Source organism: Bubalus bubalis, chromosome 6 (genome assembly GCF_019923935.1).
Source record: "Bubalus bubalis isolate 160015118507 breed Murrah chromosome 6, NDDB_SH_1, whole genome shotgun sequence".
NCBI lineage: Eukaryota > Metazoa > Chordata > Mammalia > Artiodactyla > Bovidae > Bubalus > Bubalus bubalis.
Window position 1 is genome coordinate 1,239,440 of NC_059162.1, and position 19,214 is coordinate 1,258,653.

Genomic DNA, 19,214 nt, shown 5'->3' on the forward strand with positions numbered 1-19,214 from the left:
TCAGTCACTCAGTTGTATCTGACTCTTTGTGACCCCAAGGACCACAGCACATCAGGCTTCCCTGTGTATTACCAACTCCTGGAGCTTGCTAAAACTCATGTCCATCGAGTCGGTGATGCCATCCAACCATCTCATCCTCTGTCATCCCCTTCTCCTCTTGCCTTCAATCTTTCCCAGCATCAAGGTCTTTTCCAATGAATCAGCTCTTTGCATCAGGGGCCAAAGTACTGGAGTTTCAGCTTCAGCATCAGTCCTTCCAATGAATATTCATGACTGAATTATCAGTATGGATGCTGAGAAATGGATTTCGCACTATCCATCAAAACATATCTCGAAAGTAAGACAAGCGACGAATCTGAAGCTTGGCAATGTATTTCAGACTTGGTGGGGTGGGGGGGGGTGGCCCCATCAAGGTAGGAGAACTGTCCATTTGACTCATGTGCTTGGACTAAATTATCACAGGTGAGGGTCCAGGGGTGAGGCCCCAAGGAAGCCAGAAGCCCTCTATGGCACGTTGTGAGATGTAAATTCTCTGTGACCTCTGGTGTGCGTGCTTGGGTTGTGTAACAGCGGTCACAAGTCTTGGCGTCTTGTTTCTGTTGCACTGTTCTGCTGGACCCAGCCTGAGCTGAGGCACGTGGCTGGCTGCTGCTCCTGGGCCCCTCTCGGCTTGTGCCTGTGCTGCCGTTGGACAACGAGGAGAAACGTTGGCTTTTTGGAGCAGGCACAGGACGTGTGAACACGGTGAGAGGAATATAGGAACGGGGCTTCAGGTGGAGGCGTGAACTGAAGGAGGGCTGTAGGGGTGGCTTTGGTTGAGTTGACCACAGGCATTCCCTTGGGGCCTGGGGTCTATTTCAAATTGGATTTCCGCCTCAGAGCTTTTAGGCGCAGGCCCTGGGCTGAGTATGCTAATCGTTGGGCTGAAATCCCCTGTTAGCTGTGCACCCCTGGGGCTGCCAGGGAGCCTGGGAAGAGCCCCACTTGTAGGGGAAATCCCCAGTAGAGGAAGCAAGTTTTCTCTAGCTCCCATTAGAGACACTGACTCTGAATTCCCACACACCTGAGAACTTATCTTCAATCTTGTACTTTTTTTCCGTTGTGTCATATGTGTATATTTTGTTTCCCCAAATAGAACAGAGGTCCTTTTATGGCAGGAACTGTAACTTTTACTTCTCTCTATCCCCCCTCTAGCTCTCCAACTTCAAATACCTTTACCTTGACTGACTCTCCAGAAACGGACTGCTTGTACCTCACACGACACTTCTAGCATCAGTGCTTTGCTTGTCACCCCCTCTAGAAGGCACCTCCCCATTCTCTGCACTTGGTCAACTCCTCCCCACCCCTCCAGACTCCACGTAAAAACCGTCTCTCGCAGGAAGCCCGTCTGAACCCTAGGCTGGGTATGATGCCTCTCCTCTGTCCACGTGAATTCAAACCCCTTGCACATGCCTATAGGTGCTGGCCCGGCTCTTGGACGGGAGCTGTTCGGAGACCAGCAGGTGAGACATTCATCTTCCTCTCCCCACTGCCTGGCAGCAGCGGGGCCTCAGTGTATGTCTGTTGGACCTAATTAAAGAACTATCGTGTGTTGTATGCTATGAATTATTATCGATTATTGAAGATCTAGCTTAGGAAAGAGTTGTGATTGCTATCCCAAGGCCAGGAAGGCGGCTCTGATACAGCGCAAGCACGTTAAAAATGAAGGGCTAGGGACACCTTGGCTGAAGAGAATGTCCAGCTCCAATGTCTAGAACTTCTCAGTGCTTCCAGCCTGGGGGCCCCAGCACTCCCCATTGAGTTTTCGCTCTGATGGCATCTCAGGAGGCTCATTATAGATGTAAAGGCCCTGAAAGCCCATCTCACCTCTCCTAGGGAGGTCCTGGGCCCCAACTGCAGAGGCCCATTCCCTCAAGATAAGATTTGACTCATGTAAGATGAATCTCATAAGCTCAGCAGTCATTTCCCACAATTCCCAGGAGATAGATATTCAGGAAACCTAAAAGGAAAAAGATGGAGAGCTCAATCCACAAAAGACCAGGGTATAAGGGCAGTGTGTGCCTCAGGTAGATCCACGGGGTAGGTGAGCTCCTCTACGTCCCTAGAGCGATAATACTGATGCTGGTGACTAAACCTTAGCACCGTGTTAGCAGTTCCATTGTATCTTCTGCACAGAGTGATTAAAAACATCTACCCGACTCTGAAGGCCAAAATGAGGTGGATATTTATTTTGTGATGAAACCAACCATTCTACCTCTTAAGGTTTAGGCTGAGAGAAAAAGTGCAGCTTTCCAAAGGTTCAGTGGTGCCTAATTCCCTAGGCAGCCTCAATCTCTGTGTCTTGTTTCCTCCTTCACTATATGGCAGTTGGAGACCGTTTCATTCCACCTAGAGCTCTGAGATGTTTAGATTCTAATGAATTGAGTCAAGCTGGTCAAGCTGATTCTGCAAACCTAAAACTATTACTGTAGGATGGCAGATTTGCCTTCAGATTTCTCTGGAACCAAAATGTTCTCTTGAGGCCTTGATAAGATTACCAGGCTGCTGAGCTTCCAGTGTTCAGATTTCCCACGGAACCGCGCTCGCCAGCTTCTGGCTCCCCTGGCTGTCAGCAGATACGCTGTGGACTGAAACCTGACTCTGCTCCGGGAATGTGTGCTCACCCCCTCCTGTGACAGCGCCTGGGCCCTTCCAGTCTGCCTGCTGGAACTTTCCCTGTCATTGTGGTCCTGGGAATGGAAGTGTCTATTAAGTGGAAGCCAGTGGTACTTTGAGGGTCCCACAGAGTGGGAGCCAGACAGGAATGTGGGGGGTACTTGGGCAGGCCTGCAAGTCCACTGAGCCAAAATCCAGCTTCCAGAGGCCAAGCAATCCCTTATTATGGCCCATCAGTCAGCAGCCAACATATGGCTCAGTGGGAGGGTGGGTCCAAAACCAGGGAAGGCAAAACTGTGGGAGAAAATATTTAATGAAGTATGGGAACTCCCTGGTGGTCCAATGGTCAGGACTCCAAGCTTCCTGGCACAACATCCCCACCCCACCCCCAATATTAATGAAGTAAAAAGATATCATTGGAAAAAGTAGGTTACAAAATGAATACATTATATGTATCAGTATATACACATACACACATACCTTTCACCTGTGAGGATGACAAGATAGTCTGAGAGTATTTAACTAACATTCATCACTCAAGATCCAGTACCTAATAAATGCTCAATAAATACTGAATAAATGGATGGATGACACTCTCTGGAAAGGACTGTGGAGTTACCTCAGAGAAAAGGGCTCATTAACTCTGTCCATCTAAATTAGAAATTCATTACATCTTCAGTGGCAAAATTAAAACCGGTAGTACCTACAACTTATATTTAAGCAACTAAGAGTACTGGTGTTGGAGAAGACTCTTGAGAGTCCCTTGGACTGCAAGGAGATCCAACCAGTCCATCCTAAAGGAAACCAGTCCTGGGTGTTTATTGGAAGGACTGATGCTGAAGCTGAAACTCCAATACTTTGGCCACCTGATGCAAAGAGCTGACTCATTTGAAAAGACCCTGATGCTGGGAAAGATTGAGGGCAGGAGAAGGGGACGACAGAAGATGAGATGGTTGGATGGCATCACCGACTCAATGGACATGGGTTTGGGTGGACTCCAGGAGTTGGTGATGGACAGGGAGGCCTGGTGTGCTGCAGTTCACAGGGTCGCAAAGAGTCGGACACGACTGAGCAAGTGAACTGAACTGAACTGAACTGAAGAGTACTGGTTTGATTTTGATGTACAAAGTCTCCAGCTCTTTCTTTACTATACACTTCTCCATTCTGAGTTCCTATCCAGAGTAACTTCACCTACCATCTCTTCTAGAGAAGAATCATATTTTCATCATAAGAGGCCTGTACTTCTCATGGGAGGCTGGACATTCCTGGTTAGAACAACCTAAACCAACATATCTAAACCTTGTTGTTGTTGTTTTAAATTGATTTTCTCCCATCTTCAACCATTTATTTACTCATTCAACAAGCATTTGAGTGCCATCAAGCACTAGATATATATGGCCCTGTCCTTGAGGAATTTTCCAGGGAGAGAACCAGGTAAGCAGACAGTTACAGGTCTGTCTAGTACTCTAATTCAGTTTGAAAAAAGTGCCCTGAGTGTGCTGTAGAGTCTGAGGGCATCTGTACAGGCTTCCCGAGGTGGAGATATTTGAGCTGCAGACTAAGAGGGGAAGAGTTCTGTGTTTCTCTTAATTCATTTATCAAGCAAGCTCGTCTCGAGGAATTATATGATGATCTAGGCACTGTGCAAACTTCTGGAGACCTAAAGACCAGTAAGAGAGTCGCTGCCTACAAAAGGCTTATTACAAACGTGTAAAAGCAGTACTGCCTCTCTCCTTGGCATCTCAGAGAACCCTACTCACCTGTGCACCCTGACGAGCTCAAACACAGAAGTCATTTCCGGTTTCTTATATAACACGTGGTCTTTATTCTTCCATTTCTTTCATTCTTGCTCTCTCAAAGTCACAATATGCTTGGACTCTCAGAGTAGCTCTTGAGTCTGGTTTTCTTGTTCACTCTATACACTGGCATTTCTGCCATATCATCCCTGCTACAAGGTGGATGCCATCTTACTCAAGACCACTTAGAGTTTCTTACTGTCCAAGGAGCAGAATCCAGGGCCATCCACTATCTGGCTTTGAGGGCTGCAGCTAGCCTCTGTCTGAATCTGAAAAAGGCATCCCTTTGGGGTACAGCTAGGCAAGGAGACTTTTTACAAAGCAAAGTAACCCTTTCTTCCAGATGGCTTGAATTCCAGCTCCCACTCACCCACTTGGGCAAGATCCACTATATACTCGGAGGCCCTGTGGTTTTTATCTTATTACTTTCTTTTTTTTTCTCTCTCTGCTTCTTCATCTTCCTTTCCAGCCAACTGGCTTACTTTCCTGCACAAAGCTGGCATGTTCTCCGTGCATCCATTTCTTATGACTTCTCCTCCTCACCACTCACCTTTCTTTTAAGACTTCTTTTGAGTCTTACACAGAAATGCAAGAAATACTGAAATACTATAGAATTTAGGGTCTGCAAATGCCATACTTAGAGGCATTTTTGCATTTGAAAATTATGCACATGACAAGATTAGTGTTATTTTCCCTATTTGATTGTGAGCTTTTAAAAGGCATCTTTTCTTGTTTATTCCAGAGGGCTTAAAGAGGGTTGAAGTAATGATCGATATTGTTGATAACAGTAAAGTAACTTAAAAAAAAAAAAGATTCCCCAAAGACTTCCAAAAGTTAAATGGGTTCTAGAGAATGAATGTTGAGTAAGTCTTACTGCTGCTGCTGCTGCTGCTAAGTCGCTTCAGTTGTGTCCGACTCTGTGCAACCCCATAGACTTACTGGCCTGGTATAAATTACTAGTACTGGGAAGTAATGTAGCTCCATTTCTCATCAAATATAGTGGCATGTCTCAAAAGTGGGTTTCACCTCTCAAAAGAGTTCTACTCCGAGATTTTTCAGAAATTCCCAAATCCCACTCCTGCATATCATGTCCCACCATGAAAAAGTTTACTTCCTGGCTAAAGAAATGTCACTTCTCCAGCCTCTTGGTTTCCTCTTCACTTCCTTTACCAGTGTTAGCTGTTGGAGTGCTTTTTTCAGGCATTTTGACAAAAGAACTTCAAAAGCAGTCACTGCCAACCCGCAAATCCATGCCCTGTACAGACTCAGTGTGAACTGACACGCTTCCTGACTGCCCAGCAGTGCTCCTGTCTTGGCAGAATCCCCTATCAATGACTACACATCTGTTTATAGACTAGAGGATCTTCTCTTTTCACCACTCACTTCTCTTTTCACCCCCTCCCCCCCCACCCCACTTTTCACTTCCACACAGGAAGTTGCTCAGGCAAGTTTCAGGGCCTCTGCCACACACGGTTCCTTCCTCAACTGAAGAAGAAAGTACCTTTGGAAGGATTCCCTTGTGTCTTCTGAGAACAAATTTGGCCCTCTAACAGTAAGCAATTTGCTTCAAAGCCTAAGACTTGCTTTGCTCTTATCTCCCACCCATTTCTGCAAGAGATTAAAGAGGTCCTAAATTACACTGCACCTCTAGCTAAGGCCTGAGGCACCCTGCACTGTCAGAAGAGGAAACCAACTCTTAAAGCAACTTCGGGAACCTTCTTGTTCGTATGGGCATTCCCAGAGCCATCTGCCTTCTTGGTTCTGAAGCTGCAGCCAGGAAAGATCTTGTTGCTCTAGGCTATCTTTGAGAGACTGGTGAACACCCACTGCTGGGTTTCCCTCTCACCCTTTCCCAACCCTAATCTGCCTGGAGTTTCCCCAGTTTACAGATGTTTCCAGAGGGCCCATCTTAGCCTCTGGAGGATCCTAGGGGCCCCTGCACTTTATAAAGACTCCCTGAAGCTGATCCCTGAAGACAACGATAGAGCTGGACACTTGACTGCAACTGCCCAGGACAGACCTATTGCCCACACAGAGAAGTCCCAGCGCTTTGCAGGCAGTGAGGATTGCTTAGAAGAGCCAACCTGAGTTCTGGTGTAGAGCAGTGACCGGGAAGAGTTAGCAGAACTGTGAATCTGGAGACTGCTGACCACAGCACTGGGAGCAGCAGTTCAGCTTTTGAAAACAGGAATCACCTTTGCTTTTCTTCTTTTTAAAAGCAAGCCTAAATCTAGCTAAAATAGGCTTAGGGCTAAATGTCAGGTCTATTTCAAGGGGAAAATCCATGGGAGCCTCAAAATATGGAAAAGGCAAGGAGGAGGGGAATACACCAGCCACTCCTCCAGTGGAGGGTGGTTCCTGGATCCCACTGGCTGGAATTGTCCCAGGAAAACCCCAGGCGGAGCAGTGGTGGGCCTCACCCTGGAGCCCCCCACAGATATGTAGCCAGCACACCCCAGTGCATGCAGGGACATACAGGAAAGTCTCAAGTTTGATCAGAAATAGTGCCATTTGCTCATGAGGGGAGCTTTCCAGAAAGTTCTGAAAGATGTGACAGACAAAAGTGGGACCTGAGAAGCAAGAGGGCGACCGGACTTTTAAAAGCTCAATTTTCATCGAAAAGGGAAGCCCATAGACGCTGTGCCTCAGGGTAACAGCTCTGTTTCTCTTTCAATATTCATCTCTGCAGATCCAGCGGCTTCTGATTTCTAAATCAGAAATTTTGCTCACACATTTGTCCATTTACAAAGTTTACAGCACCTAACTTTTTTTTTCTGAAGCATTTGAGTCCCTAAGCAAAACAGCTGAACCTCTAGAAAGGCCCCTCCCCTCTCCCTGAGGTCCTCCCGGCCGACCCCCTGCCTGCCGGGAGGGGTCCCCTAGGAAAGGCCGGGGGCTAGCCTCCGGAGTGCCGCAGCGCTGAGCCTCGCTCGTGCTCCCTGCTCGGACCCTGCTTGCGCGCCGCGGGATTCTTTACCTCCATGTCCTCCAGGTGCCGACTCAGCGCCGCCAGCGCGCGTTCGCTCTGTCCCGGGCTCTCGATCCCCGCTCAGCGCTTTGCTCCCGCCTGGACCGGGTTCGGCTCCGGCGGGCACAGCGCAAGTGAGCGGCTGCGCACCCGGCTCGCCGGCTGCAGGGCTGACTGCGGGCCGCCCCAGCCCCGCGCTAGAGAACGAGGAAGGAGGAGGAGGAGGAGGAGGGAGGGGAGGGGAGAGACAGGAGGCGGGGAGGGTGGGGAGCTGGGGAAGGAGGCCGGCGATCAGGGTTTAAATTTAGACACAAATCTAAACAGATACTGTCCCCTCCCGGGGCAGGACTCAAGCGAGGGAGCCACGACTCCATTAATCTGCCCAAACATGGGGATGGGACAGTCGTGTGGCCCCTCTTTCTCGTGAAGTTCCTCCAGGACCCGGGTCTTTGCTCGGTGTCAGTCCTCAACCTCTCTCTCCTTTAACATCTCTTCTTTCTTTTCGCTTGCCCTAAAGGTCACAGTGGTTCTTTCATTCTTTTTATCTCCCCTCTTTTCTATTTACTTCTTTTGTGTACCTCTCTACCCCCGTCTCTCCTCATTTAAAAAGAAATTGCATTCGCAGCATACCTGGTTTTCCCGGCGTTCCTGGGCGGAGAATGAGGACCCTCCCTGACGGATAAATGGTTCTCCCACTCCCCTCCTCCCCGTCCCTCAGAGACTGTTTAGGCAGTGCCTTCAACGCTTAGTGTTGCAAACTCAAGTACCTCCCCGTCTGTCATCTCTCTTCCTCTCCACCTCTCAGTCGCACGTTTTCTGGAGACCTTTATCAGTCGATCCATCTCTCACCTGTATATCAGGTAGAGGAGGAGGACAAAAGGAATCCAAGCAAAGTTTTCCAGGCTCCCTGTAGCAATCTGTCTTTGTCTCTCCCCAATTGGGTTGATGCATTTGGATTTGTGGAATTTCATCTCCCACAAACTGCTTGTTGATAAAGGGCCTTTTTGGTGTTCCTAAGTGGACTCTAAGAAATAGAGCAAAGGGCAAGATCCCGAACATCCGATTCCCATAGGCCCAACATAGCAATCCTCCCTCAGGGCCATCCCAGCTCCCTGAGCAGCACAGAGGCTGAAGAAAACAAAGCTGCAAGGAAGGGACAGGGGAACTGAAATCTGGAGCAGCTTCTCTCTCTGCTACCAGTTTACACACTGGTCACCAGCGCTAGGTGCCCCTTCTGGATCTGGACCCCTCCCAGAGAAGAAAAGGGGGAAGCCCTCAGAGACCTGTGAGTGTGAAGAGGATTGGCCCACAGGGAGGCCTCTGTGTCTTTCTGCAGTGCCCTTGTGCCCCACCCCACCCCAAACCCTCACCCAGCTCACCCTGGGAAAGAGACAGTGGGCCAGGTAATCATGAGCACTGTGAAGAGAGATACGTGGAAAAATGGGTAAAAGAATCCAGCTGAGAGTTTGCTCACACTACAAAGAACTGCCCTAATTCTGCTCTTTATCCCAGCACTCCCTGCAGACTTTCAGGCACTTAAGATTGTTGCTTTGGGTACCAGCCTTAGAAACATGGCCTCTTCCCTGCAGAATCTTCTAAGACTTGCCTTTCTGAAACACTGATAGCCCTAATGCCAGAGTGTTTTCTAGTTCATTTAACTTAGCCTAACCTTTATTTGTGGAGAAGGCAACGGCACTCCACTCCAGTACTCTTGCCTGGAAAATCCTGTGGATGGAGAAGCCTGGAAGGCTGCAGTCCATGGGGTCACTGATGGTTGGACACGAATGAATGACTTCACTTTCACTTTTCACTTTCCTGCATTGGAGAAGGAAATGGCAACCCACTCCAGTGTTCTTGCCTGGAGAATCCCAGGGACGGGGGAGCCTGGTGGGCTGCCGTCTATGGGGTCACACAGAGTTGGACACGACTGAAGCGACTTAGCAGCAGCAGCAGCAGCAACCTTTATTTTAGAAGCAGATTGAAGGTTGAATTCCTGCTCTGCTAATTTCTAGCTGTGTTTTCCGAGACAAGTCACTTACCCAGTCTGATCCTCATTTGCCTCACCTGTATAGTTTAGTAGGCACTCTGAAAAAAGTATCTCCATCTTTTTTTTTTGAGTAGCTACTTTTATAATGCTTAGCCTCATGTACAAGCTCAAATAAATAGGGACCCAATATTTCTTTTATTCCCAGGCATTCTAAGGCCCAGTGAACGGGATTCTACTCCCAGGAATTAATGGGCAGTCTCTTTCCATTCCAGCCACACAGCTGCAGAAGTGAGAGTTCGAGAGCAGCGTTGGCAGCAAGAAAGGAAGTTTCTTGGTACCTTGCATACTTGTGCATATAATTTTTTTTCCCTTTTTTTTCAAATGTGCAAGACTGAGTTGGTGATGGGAGCAGAGTCTCTTATTTTCTAACTCTGATTCATAGGGCCTTTTCCTTTCTGCCTCCATCTAGTCCTCCTTTCTGCTCAGAATGGGGCTGCCCCAGCACAGGTTTCTGGTCACAAACAGAAGGGCGGAAGTGCCTACCAAAGGAAACCGTTAGGCTTAGATAGCATCACAGTCACTCAAGGTGACTTGCTGCTGCAGCCCACGCCCTGCTTGGGCCTTCCCTCAGTCACGTGAGAACCCATGAACACAATGCAGATAAACTTGGCCACCACCTTGCTCCCGGGTCTCAGAATGTGCAGGGGAGGATTGCTCCTCCATAGTTCTTTGGGCTAGGAAGAGGCATTTATGAGAGGGAGCGGTGGAAATGGGGAGAGAGGGCTGAGGCCCGGAGCTGTTTCAGCAGTCCTGGGTAGGTAGGGGCTTGTGCTCACCTTTTCTTCCCCTGTCACCCTTCCTGAAGATCCCCAGAAGCCAGAATGGAAATAACTCAGGTGGTGAACTCCCTGTTTTTGATGGGTCCTCTGGGATTCTGACTTGGTGCTCGGTGTGCTGTGAGGAGCTGACAACCCAAGGGGAAGGGAAAGTGGCTCTGATGGGGTCGTTCCTCCCTGTCTCGAGGGGACTGGTCATCTCACAAGGACTCACTTCCTTTACTCTCCCTGCTTTATACACCCTGGTAGCCTAAATCAGCCAAGCAGCAAATAGAGGCCAGCGCAGAATGAAAACCAAGAAACACCAGAGCAGCTTGAGTAGGGAAGCCCATATTACTATCAAATAAATACTACCAAATGCATGTTACTGTTTGGTGAATGAATGAGTGGATAAATGAATGACTGAAGCAAATTAATAGGATTCTTGCCTTTAAATCAAAGACAGAGCCTTTTTTCTATAGATGGGTCTTCAATGGGAGAAAAGACTCAGTGAGAGAAAAGATCAAGAGAGATCGTGGAAGGGGACAAGTTATTTAGTAAACTCACTATTTTAAGCAGAACTGCACAGAGCTGCAGTCAGGCCGTTCTCAGTGAGTGGCCGCACGGTGCTGCCGATCGTTAACTTTAAACACGAGAGCGGGAAGCAAACGTCCTCTCAGAACTGTGAATACTCACTTCCGAATGTATATACTTCAGCACTAAGTCCCGGGAATGTGGCAAAAATAAAACAAAACAACTCATTCTGCTGTGACTGTCAGTGAGGAACAGAACTGAATAAACTGAAATGAAAGCACCACGGTTTGAGTGCTTTTATGAGTTCAAGGACTGGTAATGGAGAGTCTCCCAGAGGAAGATGGTGGTGTGTGAAAGGTAAATTGAAGTGGAAGGTAGCAGGGTAACAGCGGCGCCACAGGGAGGCTGTTGATGTGTGGAGAGGACAGCCAGCCGGGGTTGGTGATTTCATGAGGAAGTGTTTTGACTGGCCCTCTGGGAATTGGAAAATTGATTACATAGGGCAATTGAGCAAAGAAATTGATGTGTAGAAGCCAATGGGAGACAAGATTCTCGGTGATAGTGAAGGGAGACAAATATGCAAGGGGAGTGGGAACTGAAATGAACCCTATGGTACTGGATTGGAATGGGAGGTATTGGTGTGAACTCATGGTTTTCAATCTGTAGATACATATATGTGGATATAAATGTGTATACATACACACACACATATTTCTTAGTTTGATCCACTGAGAGGGCCAAGGAGAACTGATACCCCAGTAGCAATAAGTAAATAGAGCCCAGATCTTGGTTTCTAAATACCATTCTTCACTAAAGGAACCAAGGGTCCTTGGCTTACAAGGCTGGGGCAGGTAAAGAACAAGACAAGCCTGAAACATTTTGTGCTAGAAAATATGGAAGTGCTCAATAAATGAAAAGAAGATGTTAAGAATATACAGAAACCAGATTGCAGGGGTGCCTAGGACAATATTGGGATGATATAAGGATCAAAATAAACAATGATAGCAATGCATTGTTGTTGTTGTGTAGTCACTAAAGCATGTCCAACTCTTTTGCGACCCCATGGACTTCTGCGAGGCTTCTCTGTCCATGGGATTTCAAAGGCAAGAATACTGGAATGGGTTGCCATTTCCTTCTCCAGGGGATCTTCCTGATCCAGGGATTGAACCCATGTCTCCTACACTGGAAGACAGATTCATTACCACTGAGCCACTTGCTTTAAATAAAATAAGAGTTCATAAGTCCACACTGATATAAACAAATACGTGGATAGATAAGTGGAAGGTTCTTACAGCACAATGCTGACTAACAAAGGTAAAAAAGTTGTCATATGACAACAATTATAGTTATAATAGTTTTAGGTAGAAACATCCTTTGATGCTAAATCTAATGGGGTAAAAATGGGATGAGAAATAGGATTTTAATAATTTCAAATTATCTCCCTATAAATTATTCATTAATTACAAAGGGGAAAATGTAACTTTTTAGAGATAAGTCTGTATGTGTGCTCAGTCGCTTCAGCTGTGTCCAACTCTTTGCGACCCTATGGACTGTAGCCTGCCAGGCTCCTCTGTCAATGGGATTCTCCAGGCAAGAATACTGGAGTGGGTTCCTATGCCCTCCTCCTGGGGATCTTCCTGGCCCAGGAATTGAACCCATGTCTCCTGCATCACAGGCAGATTCTTTACCACTGAGCCACCCAGAGATAAGCCTAACAGATACCATATTAAGAAAGTGATCAAAGCAAACACCATCGGTGATGGGACAAATTGACATCACATGTTACTTGATGGGATGCAATAAGAAGAGCACACCAGGACTCCCCTGTGCTCCAGTGGCTGAGACTCTTTCCGGCAGTGCAGGGCGCCTGGGTTCAATTACTGGTCAGGGAACTAGATCCCACATGCTGCAACTAAGACCTGGCACAGTTAAATTCAATTAATTAAATTAAAAAAAAAAAAGAATAAGACACCATCACTTCTGTGATACTCTGGCCCAAGGTGCCTGAGTACTAATCATGATAACCTGAGTCTAATCATGAAGAAACACTGGACAAGTCAAATAGGAAGAACATTCCTCAAAGTGACTGGTCTGTGATCTCCAAAAGTGCCAGGATCAAGAAGGTCAAGGGGAGGCTGGGGAAGGATTCTAGTCTACAGAAAACTAGAGCCACATGACAACTGGGTTGACCATGTGCTTCTAGATTGGCTCCTTTGACTATAAAGTATTTTGAAGGAATTATACTTTATATATATTAGTACATATATCAAATATACACATATCAAATCATCAAATGTATACTTTAGGCATCTTATAGTTTTGTCAGTCATATCTCGATAAAGCTGAAAAAAAGAGAAATCATTAGAATTGGCAAAACTCTAAGGGTCCTGGGTGAAGGATATATGGGAGTTTTGGGTCCTAATCTTACAATTTTTTCAAAGTTTGAGATTATTTCAAACAAAAAAGTTAAGAAAAAAGGTGGTGGGGGTAAGAATTGAGCTCTCCTGTTTCTTTTTTCCAGACTGATTTGCTACCCAGTCCCTTCATCATCTGTTCGTCCCCAACCCCCCGCCCAGAGATCACAGGATGGGCCAGGGGCCGGTTAACACTGGTGATAGAGAGAGAGCAGGCGGAGCGAGACTAGCCTTTGGAAAGACAGAGGATGGAGACATGATGTGGAAGATTGTTCAGGTTTTTTTTTGTACAGATCTCTTTGTGATGTTTCAGTGGTTGCAGCAGACACATGGACTTTTAAAGTTTTGGAGGAGAGTTTTATTTTTGCCTGTGCCCTGGGGCTTGCCCACAGGATCTCAGTTCTCCGACAAGACCAGAGATTGAACCTGGGTCAAGTCAGTGAAAGCCGGGAACTCTAACCACTGGGCTGCTAGAGAAGTCCCTGGAGGAAAGATTTAACTTTAAAAAAAAAAAAGAAAGAAAGGACTTCTTTGTTGATCTTTGGTGATCCAGTGGTTAGGCCTCTGAGTTTCCACTGCAGAAAGATGGGTTCAATCCCTGGTCAGGAAACTAAGATCCCACATTGCTTGTGGCAAGCCAATAAAAAGATAAGAAAAATAACTGATTTTTTCTAGGAAGAAAGTGGGGTGATGTTTATAGAAATAAAGGTAGTTTTCATTAAGCATTCATATCACAATTTCTTTGGGATATTTTTAGTAACATTAAGTGATGCAGTTTTGCCACAGGAACATTTACTAAAATGAATCAGTAGCTTGAATTGGACGGGAGCCTGTCCAAAGCTGGAGGTTACCCACATGGCCTTAAAATGAATATCTCTGATGGTTCTACACTAACAAAATGTGCTATATACTTTTAGCTCTGAAATATCCTGACATTACTCCCTGCAACCTCCCACCAATCACAGTCATTGCCAGCTTGCATTTGGATTAGAAAACTATTAGATATAGTTCATCTCCATAGCTCCTAATTATTGTCCTTGCCTCCAAACTTGACTCACCATCTCCCTGCATCTGTTTTCCACTCTACAGGGAGTAATCTTTCTGAAGATTACTTTGGAGGGTGCAACTCGCACTCCTAACATGACCAAGTTTTCCTCTCCAGCTTCTTCTCAACAGAGAACACCCAGGACCCCACACTTGAAGTATCCTGGTGTGCTTTCTGGTCCCTGAGTGAGCTCTTTTCTCTGTCTGGGACACATTCCTTGCTTTGCACAAAGCCCAGAGTTAACTCTTAATCATCTTCTGTTTCTCAGATAAGGCTTCCTCCAGGAAGATGGTCCTGACCATCACCACATATCCCCAGTCTCCTGCCACCCAGAATAGAGGTGCTTCCTGTGTATACCTCATGCCTTCACTATTCTTGTCCTTGCAAGGATTACTTTATACTTGCCTGCTTACTTTCTTTATCTTCCCACAAAACATTGATCTTAAAGAAAGCACGTTTCATTCTGTCTTGGTTAAAGTTCTAAGGTTGGTGCTGGGTTCAAATTTGGTGAGTTCACATGTTGGGTTCACATGTTGAATGAGTGAATGGACACTGGCTTCATGCAAAAAATATAGATAATCCATTTTGTAATCCAGTTCTTGAAAGTCCACCTAAAAATACAGTATAAACATGAAAAGTTGTAACACAAAGGATAGCACAGAGATTTAAAGATTAGTGTGGAAACCAGACTTCCTGGGCCTACCTGTGACCTTGATCAAGTTACTTAATTTTGTTCCTGCTTCTCCATCTATAAAATGGGGCTAATGATAGAATTTACCAAATAGAGTTATAAGAATTAATTGGATCAATACACGTGAAATGCTTAAAATAATGCTAGCAAAATAGTGTGATGAAAGCTGGGTCATTATTGTCATGAAGTAATAGTAGCAGCAGCTTTTTATCATGAAGAAATGGTTGTAATCGGAGGGAAGTCCCAAACCCAGCTGCCTTCACAACATAATTCTATGTTCATCTCTCAACTCAAAGTTATCTACTTGTGATTTTCACCTACTGTTTTTTTGGCCACACTACTCGACTTGTGGAACCTTCATTTTCCAGCCAAGGATTGAACCCCTTGGCCCTCAGCAGTAAAACTGAAAAGTCCTAAGCACTGGACCACCAGGGAATTCCCAATTTTCACCTACTTTTAATAAATTTGTCTGCTGGATGTAGCCTCACTTGGAGGAAAGATTCATCTCTGTCTTATTTCTTCTCAGCTGTACTTTTTCTGACTAATCTAGGATATTTTAAGTTTAGATTCAGTTCTGCCTTTTTTGCTTGTACATGCCAAAAATTGAAAAAAAAAATGGTGGAAAGGGAATTCCTCACATCTCAATTCTGAATAAATTTCACTATCTTGAATGTGTTTCATTTTGGAAATCAGTTTTAAGTTCAGTTCAGTTCAGTCGCTGAGTCGTGTCCAACTCGTTGCGACCCCATGAATCACAGCATACCAGGCCTCCCTGTCCATCACCAACTCCTGGAGTTCACTCAGACTCACGTCCATCAAGTCGGTGATGTCATCCAGCCATCTCATCCTCTGTCGTCCCCTTCTCCTCCTGCCCTCAATGCCACCCAGCATCAGGGTCTTTTCCAATGAGTCAACTCTTCACATGAGGTGGCCAAAGTACTGGAGTTTCAGCTTTAGCATCAGTCCTTCCAATGAAAACCCAGGACTGATCGCCTTTAGAACGGACTGGTTGGATCTCCTTGCAGTTCAAGAGACTCAAGAGTCTTCTCCAACACCCACAGTTCAAAAGCATCAATTTTTCGGTGCTCAGCTTTCTTCACAGTCCAACTCTCACATCCATACATGACCACTGGAGAAACCATAGCCTTGACTAGACGGACCTTTGTTGGCAAAGTAATGTCTCTGCTTTTGAATATGATATCTAGGTTGGTGGTAACTTTCCTTCCAAGGAGTAAGCGTCTTTTAAATTCATGGCTGCAATCACCATCTGCAGTGATTTTGGAGCCCAAAAAATAAAGTCTGACACTGTTTCCTCTGTTTCCCCATCTATTTCCCATGAAGTGATGGGACCAGATGCCATGATCTTCGTTTTCTGAATGTTGAGCTTTAAGCCAACTTTTCCACTCTCCTCTTTCAACTAACGAGGCTCTTTAGTTCCTCTTCACTTTCTGCCATAAGGGTAGTGTCATCTGCATATCTGAGGTTATTGATATTTCTCCTGGCAATCTTGATTCCAGCTTGTGTTTCTTCCAGCCCAGCGTTTCTCATGATGTACTCTGCATAGAAGTTAAATAAGCAGGGTGACAATATACAGCCTTGACATACTCCTTTTCCTATTTGGAACCTGTCTGTTGTTCCATGTCCAGTTCTAACTGTTGCTTCCTGACCTGCATATAGGTTTCCCAGGAGGCAGGTCAGGTGGTTTTCCCATCTCTTTCAGAATTGTCCACAGTTTATTGCGATCCACACCGTCAAAGGCTTTGGCATGGTCAATAAAGCAGAAATGGATGTTTTTCTGGAACTCTCTTGCTTTTTCCATGATCCAGCGGATGTTGGCAATTTGTTCTCTGGTTCCTCTGCCTTTTCTAAAACCAGCTTGAATATCTGGAAGTTCACGGTTCACATGTTGTTGAAGCCTGGCTTGGAGAATTTTGAGCATTACTTTACTAGCATGTGAGATGAGTGCAATTGTGCAGTAATTTGAGCATTCTTTGGCATTGCCTTTCTTTGGGATTGGAATGAAAACTGACCTTTTGCAGTCCTGTGGCCACTGCTGAGTTTTCCAAATTTCCTGGCATAATGAGTGCAGCACTTTCACAGCATCATCTTTCAGGATTTGAAATAGCTCAACTTGAATTCCATCACCTCCACTAGCTTTGTTCGTGTGATGCTTTCTAAGGCCCACTTGACTTCACATTCCAGGATGTCTGGCTCTAGGTGAGTGATCACATCATCGTGATTATCTGGGTCATGAAGATCTTTTTTGTAGAGTTCTTCTGTGTATTCTTGCCACCTCTTAATATCTTCTGCTTCTGAATAGAGATCGTTCTGTCGTTTTTGAGATTGCATCCAAGTACTGTATTTCGGACTCTTGTTGACCGTGATGGCTACTCCATTTCTTCTAAGGAGAAGAAATGGTATCTCTAATTTTCTTGAAGAGATTTCTAGTCTTTCCCATTCTGTTGTTTTCCTCTATTTCTTTGCATTGCTCGCTGAGGAAGGCTTTCTTATCTCTCCTTGCTATTCTTTGGAACTCTGCATTCAGATGCTTATATCTTTCCTTTTGTCCTTTGCTTTTCGTTTCTCTTCTTTTCACAGCTATTTGTAAGGCCTCCCCAGACAGCCATTTTGGTTTTTTGGATTTTTTTCCATGGGGATGGTCTTGATCCCTGTCTCCTGGACAATGTCATGAAGCTCTGTCCATAGTTCATCAGGCACTCTATCAGATCTAGGCCCTTAAATCTATTTCTCACTTCCACTGTATAATCATAAGGGATTTGATTTAGGTCATACTTGAATGGTCTAGTGGTTTTCCCCACTTTCTTCAATTTAAGTCTGAATTTGGCAATAAGGAGTTCATGATTTGAGCCACAGTCAGCTCCTGGTCTTGTTTTTGCTGACTGTATAGAGCTTCTCCATCTTTGGCTGCAAAGAATATAATCAATCTGATTTCGGTGTTGACCATCTGGTGATGTCCATGTGCAGAGTCTTCTCTTGTGTTGTTGGAAGGAGTGTTTGCTATGACCAGTGCGTTCTCTTGGCAAAACTCTATTGGCCTTTGCCCTGCTTCATTCCGTATTCCAAGGCCAAATTTGCCTGTTACTCCAGGTGTTTCTTGACTTCCTACTTTTGCATTCCAGTCCCCTATAATGAAAAGGACATCTTTTTTGGGTGTTAGTTCTAAAAGGTCTTGTAGGTCTTCATAGAACTGTTCAACTTCAGCTTCTTCAGCATTACTGGTTGGGGCATAGGCTTGGATTACTGTGATATTGAAAGGTTTGCCTTGGAAATGAATAGAGATCATTCTGTCATTTTTTGAGATTGCATCCAAGTACTGTATTTCAGACTCTTTTGCTGACCATGATGGCTACTCCATTTCTTCTAAGGGATTCCTGCCTACAGTAGTAGATATAATGGTAATCTGAGTTTTGTGACATTGTCCAGGAGACAGGGATCAAGACCATCCTCATGGAAAAGAAATGCAATAAAGCAAAATGGATGTCTGGGGAGGCCTTACAAATAGCTGTGAAAAGAAGAGAAGCGAAAAGCAAAAGAGAATAGGAAAGATATAAGCATCTGAATGCAGAGTTCCAAAGAATAGCAAGGAGAGATAAGAAAGCCTTCCTCAGCGATCAATGCAAAGAAATAGAGGAAAACAACAGAATGGGAAAGACTAGAGATCTCTTCAAGAAAATTAGAGATACCAAGGGAACATTTCATGCAAAGATGGGTTCGATAAAGGACAGAAACGGTATGGACCTAACAGAAGCAGAAGATATTAAGAAGAGGTGGCAAGAATACACAGAAGAACTGTACAAAAAAGATCTTCACGACCCAGATAACCACAATGATGTGATCACTGACCTAGAGCCAGACATCCTGGAATGTGAAGTCAAGTGGGCCTTAGAAAGCATCACACGAACAAAGCTAGTGGAGGTGATGGAATTCAAGTTGAGCTATTTCAAATCCTGAAAGATGATGCTGTGAAAGTGCTGCACTCAATATGCCAGGAAATTTGGAAAACTCAGCAGGGGCCACAGGACTGCAAAAGGTCAGTTTTCATTCCAATCCCAAAGAAAGGCAATGCCAAAGAATGCTCAAACTACTGCACAATTGCACTCATCTCACACGCTAGTAAAGTAATGCTCAAAATTCTCCAAGGCAGGCTTCAGCAATATGTGAACCATGAACTTCCAGATGTTCAAGCTGGTTTTAGAAAAGGCAGAGGAACCAGAGATCAAATTGCCAACATCTGCTGGATCATGGAAAAAGCAAGAGAGTTCCAGAAAAACATCTATTTCTGCTTTAT

General features: G+C 45.3%; 1 protein-coding gene across 2 annotated transcripts in view; it reads right to left on the reverse strand.

Annotated features, from left to right (window-relative positions):
* Nucleotides 1-7,639, reverse strand: part of RCSD1 (RCSD domain containing 1) — a 72,958-nt gene extending 65,319 nt beyond the window's left edge. The window contains exon 1 of one of the 2 annotated variants that reach the window (XM_025287423.3): nt 7,429-7,639. In XM_025287423.3, coding sequence (XP_025143208.3) covers nt 7,429-7,434 — 6 coding nt within the window. In that variant the 5' untranslated portion in view covers nt 7,435-7,639. The remainder of the gene's footprint in view (nt 1-7,428) is intronic. The other variant, XM_025287422.3, reaches the window with a different exon arrangement.
* Between the last annotated feature and the right edge of the window lie 11,575 nt (nt 7,640-19,214).